This window comes from Cervus elaphus, chromosome 33 (assembly GCF_910594005.1).
Source record: "Cervus elaphus chromosome 33, mCerEla1.1, whole genome shotgun sequence".
NCBI classification, from domain to species: Eukaryota; Metazoa; Chordata; class Mammalia; order Artiodactyla; family Cervidae; genus Cervus; species Cervus elaphus.
In genome coordinates, this window is record NC_057847.1 from 33036099 (window position 1) to 33053588 (window position 17490).

The following is a 17490-nucleotide window of genomic DNA, read 5'->3' on the forward strand; positions in this document are numbered from 1 at the left end:
TCTCTAGTTTCTCTTTTACAAGTGATCTACTTCTCCATTAGTGTTTTCTTAGCTTGTATGCCTTCTGTTTCCGTCTATCTTATACCTACCTGCTGGTAGGAATTTTCAAGCTTAGAGGCAGGAGAAAATTGGGACAAAATGCTCTTCAGTGACTCACTTCAGTTTTCAAAGCCGTCATGTTCATTTGATGTAGTTGGTTAGCCTGTCGTCAGACTGCTCATCAAATATGGTTGTCTATGGTAACAGCCACATGGTTGGTACCTTCACTTCCCATTGGCTTGAAAACAAGTTGCTAATTTTTTTTTTGTCCTTGTAGCCCCCATGCCAACTTGAAACTTGGTAAGAGAGTAGACATAAATGCTCTCACTGCAAAAAGATAATGGTAATTATGAGGCATGATGGAGGTGTTCCTTGACACTATGGTGGTGATCATTTTGCCATCTATAAGCTCATCAAACCATGTTGTACACTTTAAACTTATACAATGTAGTATGATAATTATATCTCAATAAAGCTGGAAAAGCTAAATCTAATTATGAATTTGAAGGAAAAAAGAAATCTATTAACATTTGCATTGATTAAGGAAACTAAAGGGAAAATGAGCCCTTGGTTTGTCATCACCATTCCTATTAGAACACACACACATCAACGAACATATATTTTACAGTGAAATATATTTTTTTACTGACAGTGAAGACCGACAGGAAAATAGTCTCAAAATTTCTTAATGATTCATCAAATTTATTTCTATGATTTTTCTCTTTCCCCTCCATCTCAGATTCTTCTCTTAAGCCTGCTATATTAACACAGACATTTTTTCACTTGTGCTTTTCTACTTACATTTCTGAGAAATTGTTCTAAGTGTGATCAAAATTAGTGGTTAGTCCTTTTCCTCAGTTTGGTATAATTTTGATTGTTTAAATATGAAGTAGATGACTTTGGCCATGAGGAGACTTACATGAAAGGGTTTTTCAATCATCTTTTTTATATAAAATATTTTTAAAATATGATTTACATATTTTGAGCCCTCTGTGAGAATTTTTTTTAAAAATAATGTTCAGTTTACTTGGACCCTTGCCTCTAAGGAGGGAAACAGAAATGGTTTTGCACACAAACAAAATTTTGCTTCAAGGATAGGCATTATCCTGACCTGTTTTATATTCTTTTCCAGGGCCACCCAATCATAATGCCATTATCTCATTTGAATTGGGTTCAATGGGCATATCTTTTTCTTTGCTTTAAAAGTCTCATTAAGTTGCAAGTTGGCACAATTCTTGGAGAGGATATTTTATTACAGGAACTCTAAGAGCATTATATGTTCCACTTATTGCAATAAGTGAAGTTTATCTTCTGGGAAAAGTAATCGCAGATCTTGGCTTAAGTTACCTTCAGCACAACAGACAGTAGTCTCAATTTTCTTGTTCTACTTGCTTCTCACAGGTAACAAATATTAAGTAAAGGCAAATGTTAAGAGGGCATTTTAGGCGCATAGGAGGGAATTTGGACACAGGTTTTCTGCTGTAGAAATGAGTTTAGGAATGACATCACGGTAATGGTGAGGGAGCATGCGCTTTGCTCCTCATGCTGGCCCTTTAAGGGTTAGGCTGACCTCTGCTCCCGTGTTCACAGAAGCTCACACACGGGGAGACTGGTGAGAACTCCGGCTTCTCTGCTCCCCCAGCCTGTGTTCTTATCTATGGATGAAGAAGTATAGAGCTCTTCATTGCTGGTTTGGATTTTGGCCTGTATTTCCGAAAACTGTACTTATTTTCTTTTTTTATTTCCTATCTCCCTGTTTCTCCACACCCTATTCTCCACCTGACTTAGGTCCTCAACCTATTTCTTGCTTTATTACTGAGCTCATTTAGTTCAGACAATCTTACAGCAATTGAAGAAGACACTGATGCAAACAACCTCCAGATTGCAGTGGCCAGAATTAAGAAGGGAATAAATTATGTGAAACGAACCTTACGTGAGTTTGTTCTAAAAGCATTTTCCAAAAAGCCAAAGATTTCCAAAGAGATAAGACAAACAGAAGATCTAAATTTTAAAAAGGAAAACTACATCTCGAACCGCACACTTGCTGAAATGGGCAAGGATCACAATTTCCACAAAGAAAAAGATAAAACCAGTGGTTTTGGAAAGAGCGTGGACAAATACTTAATGGAAGAAAGTGATGGTCAATCATTTATTCATAATCCCAGCCTCACAGTAACAGTGCCAATTGCACCTGGGGAGTCTGATTTGGAGGTTATGAACACTGAGGAGCTTAGCAGTGATTCAGATAGCGAATACAGCAAGGGGGTAAGATTGTTTTTACATATATTGTCTCATGTTATTAATTATTATGATATGAGTTAAAATTTCAGATTTTTGCTGTCATGAGTTCTTTTCTAATATGCATACTAACAGGTAATTTGTGTGTCTGTGAATTCGTACAGTAACTTCCTGAAGGTTCACGTGGTAAGGTTTTACCTACTGGTTCTTAATAACTGATGTAATCTTCTTTAGCTAGATTTGAAAGTATGGGAATATTTAAGTCTTCCTTTCCTTTATTCCATTTGTCATCCACTGTAAAGTCATATGCAGTCTCCTCTAATAGTATCTGTTGAATCCACAGCTCTTCTCCATCACCTTTGTCTTTGCACTCTGCTTGCCTAAGCCATTTCCACGTGGTGTCCCCACTGATATCTCTGCCTTCATTTTCCATCTACTCTAATCCATTTGTTTGGTTAATTTTACTCAGGTCCAATCCTAATCACATCACTCCTCTGAAGTATCCTTGATCCCCAAGATAGATTTGAATTGTACACTGTAGGTAAAAGCCTTCTTATTATGGCCTCAACCAGCTGACCAGCTGTGTTACCTAGTCCTCACGCTGGGGCTCCTACACCTGAACCAAGCCAGTTTTCTTCTGGGCCACATACACTCACAACCTGCGTGATTTTGCTTGGGGTCTCCTTCTTCAGTCAAAATCCTGAGTACGCCCTTTAAGACACAGCCCTCAGTTTCCTTGTATGTAAAATTATTAGCCCTTACTAAGAGCTAGGTGACGGTTAAATGAATTGCACATGTTAAATGCTTAGAACAGTATTCACAGTGCTCAGAAGTTATATTTAGCATTATATTTTATATTCTTAAAAAATTATTATATGCATCAGATGGTACTGTAAACTCATTGAGAACAGGAAACTTTATTACAACTTTTTTGTATCCTCCTTCCCCACCTCCAGGGGCAATATATTCAAAGTATTATTGAACTGCATTTTTATTAGTATGGAATATAATAATCATAAATGAGTTTTATGACAGGATTTTTATGGCATCTCTCTAAAGTTTTAAGATACCATTTTACAATATTTTTCTTCTTTTTAGGTCACATTTGAAAATATTTGACATGTATTTCCCAAACATCTTCTATCTGCTTGACCCTATATTAAGACCTGGGTTTCCAAGGTGGCACAGTGGGAAAGTAAAGAATCCACCTGCCAATGCAGGAGACCCAAGAGATGTGTGTTCAGTCCCTGGGTTGGGAAGAACCGCTGGAGTAGGAAATGACAACCCACTCTAGTATTCTTGCCTGCAGTGTTCCATGGACAGAGGAACCTGGCAGGCTACAGTCCTTGGGGTCACAAAGAGTCGGACAGGATTGAGTGAAGGAGCGCACACACACACATATTAAGACCTATCCTCCTCATTATTGTGGATTTCGGAAAAAGATACAGAGCTCTGTGTGTATGTGTACACATGTGCACTGGCCATGTAACCAATACGAGGTGCATAGTAAATGCTCAATACTTATGCATTGAATAAATATATGATTAATAAATTATGAATATATATTTTAAGTAGCCAAAGAAATTATCTCCAAGATCACAAAGTAAGGAATAAAATATTTTATTTTTTATTTTAAAAATCTTTACATGGAAGAGGTTAATAACTCCAAAAATTCAGAAGGTGTAGTTGTTTTGGTTTGAAAGTAGAAAATTAGATTCCTCATACCCTGTTCAGGGGCAGTAATCTGGGTCTAGTCTCATGTGAAAAGAAAAACTAATTCAATTACCCATTTTTCTGCCTACAAAGATTAGAGTTGTAAAACCCTAGCTGCCTAGCAGACTTTCTGAATAAGCTTGAGATTCTGGGTGTTAAAGCATTTTGGTAGCTTGATTGTAGCTTCTTTATAGCTTAATATTTGAGAGGAATAATTTCTTACCTGGTCATTTTTTCTTTGCTCAAAGCCTATGGCTATCCTTACATGGATCTCCTTAAGTCACTGGCAAATATCATATTCTTAGTATGTTGAATTATAACATTTTAAAGGGAATCTAATAGACCTGTCCTGTATAGCACCTCATTTTCTAATTCAGAAAGCCAGTAAGAGAAAGCAACTTTATCTACAGTTTTGAAGCTGGTTCAAGGCAGAGAAAAATCGAGTCCCAGCCTTGATGTGCATGAGTCTGCCTTTATTCTCCTGTCTTTGTCCCTTTCAGGGATAAAACTCACATTCCTAATGGGGTTCATACCCAGTTTGTCTCCCCTGGGATACTGAGCCATGCTTCTGAAGAATTCTGTGGTATCCAGAGGTTTGTGATGCCATAGTATCCAACTGTCTTCTATAATTAATTATTTCATCTGTAAGTTTTTTGGTACTGAAATAGACTATTTTAACAATTCGTAAAGTTACTCTGCCACCTGTCCTGTGAACCTTTCCTAAACCTAAAAAGCATGAAATTTAGTGCACTTAAACTGTGTTATCCAAAGACCATTTGATGGTAACTTAATATTCTTAATTATCATTGAGTTTTTTATGACATTGTAGTCATAACTACTTGAGAAAAAATACATTTTTTTCTATTTCATAGAAATATGTGGCATAATATTCAGGAGCTTGAGGCTACCTCATAGGTCATAATTAAAAATATATAAACTAGTTTCTTTAAGTCGTTTGCACAGTATTTGAGTTGGTAAGCCCTAAACAAATGTTAGGTATCATGTTTATTATTGTATTCATCATCATTATTAGCCTCTAAAAATTCAGATTTTAAATTATGGGCTTTGAAATTTTGTCCTTCTTCATAAGACATTTTCCATGATGTATATCAAAAGTGCATCACCTTGAGTGTATTCAAACCTGCTTGACTATACACTGAACTTGAGAAGTAATGGAATTTCAAGATCTATAAAAAATTTGTTATGTAGTATTAAGCAGTTGCCAACTGTAACAACCTGCATCTAGAGTCTCCCTCTCGAGTGCCTTGTGATTTAAATGTTTCTAGTTATGACTTATTGGTTTTATTTTTCAATGGAACACTAAAAGAAATTCACATTTCCTTATTTACCTGAAGTGTTTCTATATCATTTCATTCTAAGCTCTCTACTCTAATTCCCCTAATCTTCAGCTCCCATTGAGTTCCCAATTTTTTAACTGCTTAATTCCCTCCTTTGTATCTTTCCTATATTTTCATCTTTGAAATAATTCTCTTTTTTTCCATTTATTTTTATTAGTTGGAGGCTAATTACTTTACAATATTGTAGTGGTTTTTGCCATACATTGACATGAATCAGCCTTGGATTTACATGTGTTCCCCGTCCTGATCCCCCCTCCCACCTCCCTCTCCACCCGATCCCTCTGGGTCTTCCCGGTGCACCAGCCCGGAGCAGTTGCCTCATGCATCCAGCCTGGGCTGGTGATCTGTTTCACCCTGTTTCGATGCTGTTTCGATGCTGTTCTCTCAAAACTGAAATAATTCTTGATGAACTTTTCCCAAAAGGGCAAATCATGATTATCCAATAGAAAATAATGCCCAACTGAATATATGTCAGTTCTTTAAGTCTTAAGCACTACCTGGAGTATTGTGAAGAAGGCAGCCTCTGGAGATAGAATTCTTGCCTTAGATCCTAGCTTTAATATTTACTGTCTCCATGATTTGAGCAATTTACAAAAACCTCTGGTTATTTTTTCTAGTTTCCTTATATGCAAAATAGAATTATAATAAAGATTAAATGATTTGGGTAAACAAACAAGTGCTTGTTGAAAAATAAGTGCCCAATTAACAATTACCATGGGGATGAAATTGAGTAGTCATATACACATTGTAAGCAGCTATTTGCTACAGGTTAAATTTTTATGTGTAAAGACAAGTGTAGGAGCTTGTTACAAATGCCTGTTCTGGGCTATATCCTGCAAACTCTCTCTGTCTAAGTCTGGATGCCCTCTCAGAATCCTTACTGGCAGTGTTCCCAGTGACCACTGTGTTGGATTGGTGGGCATAAATGAACCTAAGTTCTTCTCTGGCCTGTCTTGATCTAGGTTTCTGAAAATTCATTTTCTTTATTCAAGGGCTGGGGATATTTTCCACATTTGTCTGTTTAAGAATCTGCATTTTTGAACAGGAGGGATAAAATCTCCAACCTTTCCTACTTTCCCCTTCCCCATCCAAAAAACAAATCCACCTTCTCTTTTATGACCTAAAATCCTTTTTTTTGTCTGCCCTCTTCTAGCATCAGCTCTCAGATAGGCAAGTTTTCGTCTTCTGATAGACAGATATATACACTCCAGAATGAAGGCAAAATATTTTGTCCTCAAATACCTTACCAGAAAATGACCAGAGATGAGTTCAAATAAGGTGTTGAGTAAAATATCTTATGAGTTTTGAGACCATAATTGGCATTAGGACACCAGCATTTCTCTGAGGATGAGTCTGTCTCAGAATCAAGAAAGACATGCTGTCATCCCTAGAGACCCATGAGAATAAGGCTCCTGTCACTGCTTCTCGGAATACACGCTGAACTGATGGCCCCCCTCAGAATCAATCTCCTCCTGGGATGCAGTGCAGCCCTCCAAGCCCTTGGCAAACATTAACACACTGCAGATTTTCACTATTAGCATTGAAGTGCTTCATTATTATGAGCCTCAAATGAAGCATGAAATGCATCCATTCATTCAGTAAATATTTATTGAGATCCACTATGCTCCAGGCATTGTGCTAATAGTTGCTTAGAGAAAAAAAAATTTTTTTTTTTCACCCAGGTGCAGTAATTCAATGTGATTGGCATCTGGCTTAATTAAGTTCTTAAGAAGTTCTTTTTTTTTTCTTCTGTTTTTAAATCGTGCCAAATCTCAAAATTGAAAGTTGTAAAAAACTAAATTAGTAATTTTTTTTTTTTAATGGAGAGCTGTTTCTTAGAGGGTTAAAGAGACATCCTTTTGTTTTCAGTTATTACAGATTGCTTCCTTTTTTGATTTAAAGATGAAAGAAAAATAGCCAGTTTGTAGACTTGTGATGTTAATTATAGACTTTTGATGTTAATTTTGAATGTGTGTGTAAATTTCAGGGGAAAACATTAAATTTATCCATTTTATTTCTCCAAATATTTTAAAACATAACAGTCTTACATGGTTTTTGGAATAAATTCCGACAGCTTTCAGAGATGCTGGTAGCTATGAATCTAAAACCCTGAACCTTTTTTAATGCTCTTTTGACAAATGTGTTATCAATGCTTGCTTAGGTAAATTTGCTCATCTTGTGTACTCAGCAGAGGAAAACATCCTCACAGGAAGATCTCCCCATTCATTCTTCCTCTAGCCAAATGCAAATACTTAGCTTTACTCAGTGGTTCTTCAGTGTTTTGAAACATTGTCTCCAAGTTGTGATGGAGCTAGTTGAGGGCCTTAGAGAAAGGAGAGCAGTGAAACTTTCAAATTTTACATAATCAAACTTCTCACCTTCAAGGGAGTGTCATTTAATACACTGCAAAAACAGTTATGCAAACTTTATGTTCTTAAAGGAAGTGAAGGCCACCTAAAGCCCTCATTCACTTTGATTATTGTGGGAGAAAAAATTGCAGAGGAATCCATGAGTATATATTCTGTTAACTGTGGCTATTCATTGTTTCAACTTCCATTTCCTAAGCACCTGCTTGTTGCCATATGCCTGCTGGACTCTAGAAAGATGTTAGCAGTGTACTCATTTCCTCAGGAGATGTGGTTCAGGGTCTTCTTGGTCTCTGGTGTTGTTGTAAGTGGTAAAGAGTAAAGCTAGGCCCCTGCCTTTGAGTTAAAACACACACAGAAATCAGAAATTGTAAGTAAACATGTAAAAATATTTAAAACAGGTTTTTAGAAAAAATATTGAGGCAGGATAAGGATAGGGTGGCTAATCTTGAAAATAAATTGGAATCCTTCACAATGGGGATGCCAGTTGAAGTATGTGTTATGATAAAAAGAATTCATCAGGTGAGAGAGAGAATGAGAGAGAGAGCAGGGAGAGAAGGGGAGGGATGGAGGGAGACAGAGACCAAGAACAGAGAAACACCTTTCTGGTAGATGTAAAAGGCCCAGCCTGTGTGGAAGCATCCAGATACAAAAACACTCATTAAATATATGAGAGGATGGCCACAGAGGAAGTAGCAGGTGACAGAGGTCGATTGAAGCCAGATAGTGAGTGACTTGACTACCGTGATGTGGAGATTGAAGTAGATTTCTTTTTATTTAACAGAGAGGGGAAACTTTGTCTTGTTTTGTTATTCTTTGTGGTTAGCAGATATCTACTTTTAAAGGAAGTTTGTTTGCAAGTGTAATAAAGGTGAGGAAGCAGAGAGGATGGCAGGTTGTGGCAACCATCCTAAGGACACTTGCTGAAGGCTCAAGCCCAGGGAGTGATGGTGACACGTGGGATAAGTGAAAGACACTTGCAAGCTAAAATGTAAGGGCTCAGGGTCTGGATCTGTGAATTGTGAGCTGTTTCAAAGGGCATATTCATTTTCTGTGGCTGCCATAACAGCATCTCACAGACCTGGGGCTTTGTACCACAAGAACTGTATTCTCTGATAGTTCTAGAGGCTGTAAGTCTGCAGTTGATGTGTCAACAGGGCCATGCTCTCTCTGTGGGCTCTAAACAGGATGCTCCCTTGCTTTTTCCTAGCTTCTGGTGGTGGTCTTTCATCCTTAGCCTTCATGACCAGCAGCTGCATCACTCTGATCTCTGCTTCTTTTGTCACATGGGATTCTTCCTGCCTTTTCTTTTTATAAGGACACTAATCATATTGGATTAGGGCCTACCCCAATGACCTCATCTTAACTTGGCTACATCTGCAGAGACCCTATTTCCACATAAGTTCATATTCAAAGGTAACAGGAATTAGGACTTCAACTTATATTTTGGGAGATACAAAGTAATTCATAATAAAGAGTTTTGGCTTAGACGACTGGATGGATATTGATGCTATTAAAAATATGCAGGGGGGTGGAATATTAAGGGGGTAGGGGAGAGAAAGTTTAATTTGGGGACATCTTAATTGTAACTACTCACAGGATAGCTAAGTGATAGTAAACAGTAGATATTTGGAGGGTTTTAAGAAGATATTCAGAGTTGTAGACAGCTTGGAATTTTGCATGTTAATTTTACATCAGGTTCCCTGGGAAACCAACTGTGAGTAGTGTTTTCAGGTTAAACACCTAACACCTGGATGAAATGATGGAAGCAAGCTGATTGGGCAGAGGGAGGAGTTGACATGCTCTACGATGTAGCAGAGGGTTCAGCTGATTGTATAGACATCGCTGGTATGTACGAGCCTGTGGAGTAATGCCAAATCAAAGCAAGGGCTTGGGACCTGTGTGCCCTGGACCCATCAGTCACTGGATACAGGTTCTCCCTCCACTCTTCAGGGAAGGGAGTATGATCTTGGGTAAGGCAGCTCCCTTCTGTATTTCAGTTCCCAGAGAGGGACTCAGCTGTGAGCCTTCAGCTGCCAACACTGCTAGAAGGTGGAGTAATGAGTAGTTTGTTTGAAAGGCAGATCTGGGCAGTGTACCACAGTATCGACTACAATAGAGGGACCACAGGAGGAAGAGGAAAAGTGAACAACCAAGCCCTTGAGAAGTGGACATGAAAGCAAGCACCAAAGAGACCAAGGAGAGAATGTATACATTAGCCACTTTGATACACGCTATATAACTTTCCTCCTTACAGCAACCTGGGAAAGAGGGTGCTAGTAATCTACGTTTATAGATAACTAAGATGCTAAAGGATTAAGAAATAGTGCAGGTTAGTTGCTGATTTTTCTGGGAGTCATTTTAAATTTGAACTCCAGGCTTTCACCACCTCTAATACCTATCATGGAAAGGCAAAAGCATGAGTAGAAATATATTCTCTGTTATATCCCTATAATGCTGCAATTCAGAGTCAGATTTTCTGTTATAATGGTATTGTGCATTTGCTGATTCATGTTCAGTTTCTAGTCCTCCTTAGTGCTAATTTATTAGCTTATTGTCTACCTTCATAATACAACACAGAGCAGAACAAAGCACATTCCATGAGAGAATGAGAAGCCAGTCTAATGAGGATGCATTGAGTAACAGATTATATTAGGTTGAAGGCACATGAAAGGAAGTAGCACCTAAGCTAGACCTTAAAGGATGGAGATCATAATTTTATGTGAATGTGGTGAAGATGCCTACTCTGCAGGTGCCTCTCCCCAGGCAGAGGAACAAACAGTGGTGCTGTTCATCTGATTCACTTATTCACTTATCCATCCACCCATTCATCTATTTAGTATTCAATTTCTGCAAGCCATCATTTTGAGAAACTTTGTGTGCTTACTTGTTATTAAATTGCTTCCTTTTATTGATTTGATACAAATTTTAAATATTTGCAGTCATCAAGATTGAATATTTTATGTTTTTTACTATATGATGGTTTATGTTGAATATTTTATGTATTTTTACTATATGGTTGTTTTATTACACTGTTGTCAGGTCTGTCTCTCCTAAGATTTTTGTAAACTTTTTTTCCACTAAAAGGCAGTTGCAGGCAGTTTCTTCGCATTATTCCATTTTAGAAAATATATTAATTTTTCCAGAAATGCATTTGATTTTGCAATATTCAGTTATATTTCTGGGGGAGCTGATGTTTGATCCTATCTTTTATGCATAGATTCTTACAAAGACAAAACAGAATACCCCTATAGAATTTCACTTAGATCATTTTTTTGCAGATTGGTTCTAAACTGTTTAAATTTTTTCCTCTTTAATGAATTTGTTCACGTGTCTAAAAACAATGAAATTTTGGTCTGATGTTTAAATCAATGTTTCTTAATTGTTATATTTTAGTAAATTTTAAAACATTCCTTTCATGTAATATCATTTGAAATGTCAAAATTAAATCATCAATGCTAAGTTTAGAGTATGCTTCAAAAACCACATACTGTCTCTCTCACCCCACTCCAAAATTGAGGATCATTTCCTTTAAAATGTCTGTTATGAAGAGCAAACAGAATGCAAAAGGTTGCCTTCAGAAATTACAGTATTTAATTCATCTCCTAAACAACAGAATGATATAACTATTTAGTTCATTGTTTTACAATCTATGTTGAATGATATATAACTTTATTACTGTGTTGCAAATATTACTGTGTTTCTTTGTGTTTAGCATATAGCATGCATTATCAAATATAACTAATTTCTACTTACAGGTATGTGACTTTAAACATTTAAATCAGTTGATTAAGCTGTTCCATCATGCTTCACTTCCATACCTTTGTACCTAACTTTCTTACTTCTCACAGGGGTAAAAACAAACTGGATCCATCAAGGATGCAGCTCTGTGCTTTTAACCAGGCAGAGACATATGTGACCACTTTTACACAGGTTACCTAAAAAAAATTCATACATATGTATATGATATTTTTTTTCAGTGTCATGCATGCTGTTCAGCTACAAAATCTCTCTGCCTGACCCATTGCAAGAAAGTAGAAACATATACAATTGTTCCATAGATAAATTGACATCACAGCATGTCACGAGCAGTTCTATTTTTGTTATTCTCTCGATGACTCCCTTGATATATCTCTCATGTCCTTGGGTGATTTCAAGTGCATGAGCTATAGATTTTTATTGGATAGATTATAAAAGTAAGGTATAGCATGTAACAGAAACCACTGAAGCAGCATTTAATTTAAAAACCTCTATCAACTTCCCCTCCTAATTTAAGCTATATGGTTGACCCTTGTACAACAGGGGTTTGAACTGCATGGTTCGACTTATAAAGTGATTTTTTTCAATAGTAAATAATACGGTACTACGTGATCCATGGTTGGTTGAATCCACAGTTGTGGAACAGAGGATACTGAGGAACTGTGAGTGTGGAGGGCTGACTAAGTTTTAATCAGATGTTAGACTGCATGGAGGATCGTGCCCTGACCCCCATGATGTTCAAAGGTCAACTGTATATGTATAGATATATATCATATTAACTTGTCAGGTTTATTGCGATAAGAGGAGAGTTTTAATATTCTCACCATAACAACAACAACAAAAACGGTGATTATGTGAGGTGACGGATGTGTTAATTAACCTTATTGTGGTAAACATTTCACAGTATATACATGTAATCTAATTATCACCTTGTTTGCCTTAAATTTACACAATGCTATATGTCAATTACATCTCAGTAAAGCTGGGGGGAAAATTAAAATTGTCACATTAAATTCAGTAAATTAAAATTTTATTAAGAAAAATTTTGTGAGAGTATTATTTCGGGTATAAATATAAAAATCTTATAACAAGAAAGGACCATTCTAGTGCTAGTCTTTTATTCACAGGTTAAGGTAATTGAGGCTCGTGCAGTTTCTGAGTATGCATGTAGAAACTTGAAGACAGAGACAGAGTACCCAGCTTCTAGGCCAAACTTTGCATATATTTTGAAATAGTTTTAAGCAAAATGATAACTAGGGCTTTATTCCCTTATTGATTCAGTAATTAACATTTGATTTTTACTTGATCATATGTAAAATGTACCAATTAATAATTTACTGGGCCTATGAATGAATGAGTTATAAATGCCTGGAATGATTCATTTGATTCCAGAAACAATTTTATACACTGATGAGAATAAGTTTCTGATTATATACATTTGGCCCTCTGTACCTATGGGTTCTGCATGTGCAGATTCAATCAACTAGGGATCAAAAATATTCTAGAAAAGTCCAAATAGCAAAACATGAATTACTTATATGCCAGCAAGTATTACATGCATTTACATTGTATTTAGCACTGTTTACATAGCATTCACATTGTATTAGCTATCAGAAGTAATTTAGAGATGATTTAACCTATAAGGGATATATAAAGTATAAAGGATGTACATGGGCTATATGTAAATACTATACCTTTTTATATAAGGGACTTGAACATATGCAGATTTTGATATCTTCTGTATATATCTGTGATTATCTCATGAGGAGATAGATATACAGAGTAGCTTCAAGAGATAAAAAGTTTAAGTGGAACATGTTATGAAGTGGACACTAAATCTGTCAATAAGACATAAACTACTTTCTTAAAAGAAGAAACAGATTAATATGAATTGCTATAACTAATGTCTAAAACGTATAAAAAATATGCTATTCAGATATAATATCTTGTTTTAATTTTAGTATAGCTTGTTGAATGACTGAACTGGAAGGAAAAACCCATGTTAATAGGAATCATGCTTTTTTTATACTTAATAGAATTCATATTTTTAATTTATTTGTCATTGTTAGAATGTTTGTATTATTGTTTTCTATTTCAAATGATGAAAGTAAAACTTTATCCTGAAGTTGATACTCTAGGAATAGTGATGCTCAGTTTCAAATTTAAAAAGAAGCATATAGTTTGTTCTAGTTTATTTGCAGTTAATTTTAAAGGAATTCCTGAGTAAAAGACATATTTTTCTATTTCAGATTGATGATGATTTAGAGGCGATATTGTCTTAGAAAACTATTTTGTTCCAAAATGTCGTCAATTTCCTCCTCCTAGGACCTAAGTAAAGATACACACATATGCAATAGCATCTATATATGTATATAGGTAAAACACTATTTTTGAGAAAACTGTTTTTAGGAATACACACACACACACACACACACACACACACACACACACACACACACACACACACACACACACACACACACACACACACACACACACACAGAAATGTATGTGTGTATGTGTGCTTAATTCCTAAATTATTATTACTTTTTTTCTTGTTATCAAACTACATTAGAAAACATGAGGTGCATATTAAGGAATGGTCATTCTCTAGATAAACAAAGGCTCAACTGCAAAGAATGACTTGAAATATTTTCTTTGGCAGAAGAAATATATTTTTATCTGTGCCAAATTCTATTTTTACATTGTGTTTGCAATATTAGAAACCTGGATATTTTAAAAAATGATAATTGTTATATTCTTGGAATTTGTCATGCCTTGTCCTTCCTCCTTACTAGTGGATAGTTTTAGGAAATAGTATTCATCATTCAGAGGTACAGGCAGTTTGTTCTTCGTCATTTCTTTTTTTGTTATTAATAATATGTAGTGATCTTAAGTCACAAAGTATATGCTTTTACCTCATATTTTGCTGTCATGTTTGCCTATGTTCCAATCCTTTTTTACCAACTTGCAGTATTCTGCTGCTGCTGCTGCTAAGTCGCTTCAGTTGTGTCCAACTCTGTGTGACCCCATAGACGGCAGCCCACCAGGCTCCCCCGTCCCTGGGATTCTCCAAGCAAGAACACTGGAGTGGGTTGCCATTTCCTTCTCCAGGCCTCAAAAGTAGAACTGTTTAAATATTTGTTCCCTAAATTTTTAAGGTATTCTTTCTGATTTGACCCACTGCATTCCACCTATTTACATGCTATTCTCTGCAAATAGCAAAAGCCCCTGAATACCAATTGTTGCTTTACCTTTCAAGACCTTAACTGCCAGGGTGAATGCCATTTTCCATTAGAAAGAAGGGATGATACCTTAGGATCTGGCTGAGAAGTCTAAAACCAGTTCAACCTTCTTATATGACCAAACTTTCTTGCATTTTTTTTTGTTTGTTTTTATATGCAAGATTGTATCTTTCAGTCACATAAATTGTCATGTATTGGACAGAAATTACCCTAGGTATAAGATTTTAAGAAAACAAAGACTTTCAGTAAAGGATTTGCTTTATTTTGAATTTCCTGGTGGTGACTGAGATTTTACCTCATTATTTCTCCATTATCTAAAACTATAAACCATTTGATCATGAGATGGAACTGTTAAGTGGGTTTCCTGCTGAATGAACAACAGCTGTTTCCCAAAAGCCCGTTCAGCTTCTCTAATAGCAATAAACAAAACGCTAGGAAAGGAAAAACTCTGTTTTCTTGTCCTTTATTTTAGAAAGTGCTGGTGTTTTAGTTGCCCTTAATGTGGAGCCCTATACAAGGTCACAGGTGTGGAGCCCTGTACCAAGGTCACAGGATAAAAATCTCTGGAACTACCAAGCCCCATAGCAACTGTTTCCATGAGCCTCTGGATCTAAACTGCCCAGTTCCCTGACCCCATATTAAGTAAAATACCCACCCTATTATCCACCCCATAGTATCCTAACCAATCACCCAATGCCACCATTCCAGTAGGAATTTTCTCTGTCTTGAAACTATAAAAATTGGCTGCTAGCCTGCAAAAGGATTCGGCTCTCCCTTGAGCCAGCCCGCTGTTCTAACGGTGTCTCCCACTCTAATAAACTTTGTTCTCCTCTCATTCTGCCTCATGTCTGGAAATTCTGCTCCAACCCGCACTCAGACCACAGCATTTTTGGTGGCCCGTACTTGGACTCGGGGTCTCTTCCCCCACCTCCTCACTTCTTCCTCAAAAGGACCCTCTGCAAACAGGCAAGTGACTGTGGAAGCAGCTGAGGAATCTGGCCAGGGTTACTCTCTGGTGTGTTCCAAAGGCCCCCACTGCTCACTGTGTACCAGTAGCTTCTGCCCAAATGGGTGCTAGTCTCTCTTTCTGACTCCTTTCTAACTGAGGACTAGGCCAACCAATATTGCTATGGGGCTTGATCAGTTCCAGAGATTTTTATCCTGTGGCCTTGGTACAGGGCTCCACACCTGTGACCTTGGTATAGGGCTCCACGCTTAACTATGTGAGAAAAGAATTTAACTAGTAAATAAACTATTTTCTGCTAACCTAAATGGAAGCAAAATGAAAATTTAGACCACAGAGGGGAAAAAATATTTAATTTTCCACTTATGAATGATATCTGGTGTCATTGATGATGTCTGGTTGCAACGAGTCAGACACAACTGAGCAACTGAACTGAACTGAACTGATCTGGTATATTTTTTAACGTGGGGCATTATCTTTTAAAAATAATCTTGAGAGAAACCAGAATTCCAGAGACCCAGAAGAGCATTTGGGGGACTTTAAGGGGCCATGAAGCTAAAGCATGTAAAGAAAATAAATATCATTATTCTCAAGATAAAAACAAACATACAAATGGTAATATCACAGGTAATCTCTAGTTTTAAAAATGCTGAAGAGAGTAGTGTTTGCATTTCTGTAGAAGGTGGGGGGAAAAGGGGGGCCTTTCAATTGCAAGAGAGGAGAGCATATTTTGGCTTTAAATTCAAGTTATCCAGTAATAGAATGGTAAATTTGGAAAACTGGACTTCTAGTCACACAAAGCATTGTATAGAATTCTACTCTAAAGATGCTTTGATCCTTTGTTATAAACTTTACCATTTTACTCCTCACTATAGATTCAGAAACTTCATTATATGTATAAATTGTAGAAGTGAAGTGAAGTGAAGTTGCTCAGTTGTGTCCAACTCTTTGTGTTCCCATGGACTGTAGCCTACCAGGCTCCTCCATCCATGGAATTTTCCAGGCAAGAGTACTGGAATGGGTTGCCATTTCCTTCTCCAGAGGATCTTCCCAACCCAGGGATCGAACCCAGGTCTCCCACATTGCAGGCAGATGCTTTACTGTCTGAGCTACCAGGGAAGCCCTTGTAAAACAAGGCTGTAAAGTTAAAAGTTGGGTGATACTGGATCCAATCATGTCTTTGAATCTAATAAAGTCTTTCTTGCTTATTGACGCACAGTGGAGCTTTTTTATCATGAATGCTTCCCATAGTTTTTTGTCCTTTTATGGTCAGCCCTTCCTTTTGATTTGCTTCTTTCAAGCTTCTTCCTGTCCCTTGTGGTTCTCTGATTTGATGCTCACGTGAGATAACTATTCTAGACTGTGCTATTCAAAGAATATCTTTCTTTTGTTGTGTGAAGCAAACAGCCTTATACTACGTACTTTAAATGTGACATCTGTGGGATGTTTTCAACACTAGCCATCCTCTTTGAATAAGGCTTTTGTTGACTTCTGTGTTTCCTCAGTGCTGCTCTATGTTGATAGTGTTTTTTGATTTTGAGTGCCAGATTATCAAGTTATTAGACAATCCTACTTCAAACCTCTCAAAATAAAATATGACCAACTAACATTAATGAACATCCATACTAGCATGAGAGGCTTACAATGTGAATCTCTGTTTCAGGAAATGTCAGTAACAAATTTGTAAATGACCAGCCTAGGGCAGTTTTTTCATATGACACCTATATTTAACAGAATCTCTTCTTAAATGCAGTTTTGTAAAAAGCACACCTTCAAGGCAATCAAAAGGAAACCCATGAAGAATAATT

General features: G+C 36.8%; 1 protein-coding gene and 1 long non-coding RNA gene across 3 annotated transcripts in view; one reads left to right on the plus strand and one right to left on the minus strand.

Moving 5' to 3' along the window:
* Window positions 1-17490, plus strand: part of SCN9A (sodium voltage-gated channel alpha subunit 9) — a 164581-nt gene that overhangs the window by 106841 nt on the left and 40250 nt on the right. The window contains exon 17 of the mRNA XM_043894409.1: window positions 1828-2304. Within this exon, the coding sequence (XP_043750344.1) occupies window positions 1828-2304 (477 nt within the window). The remainder of the gene's footprint in view (window positions 1-1827; window positions 2305-17490) is intronic.
* Window positions 1-17490, minus strand: part of LOC122688413 — a 173688-nt gene that overhangs the window by 75433 nt on the left and 80765 nt on the right. The window lies entirely within an intron of this gene.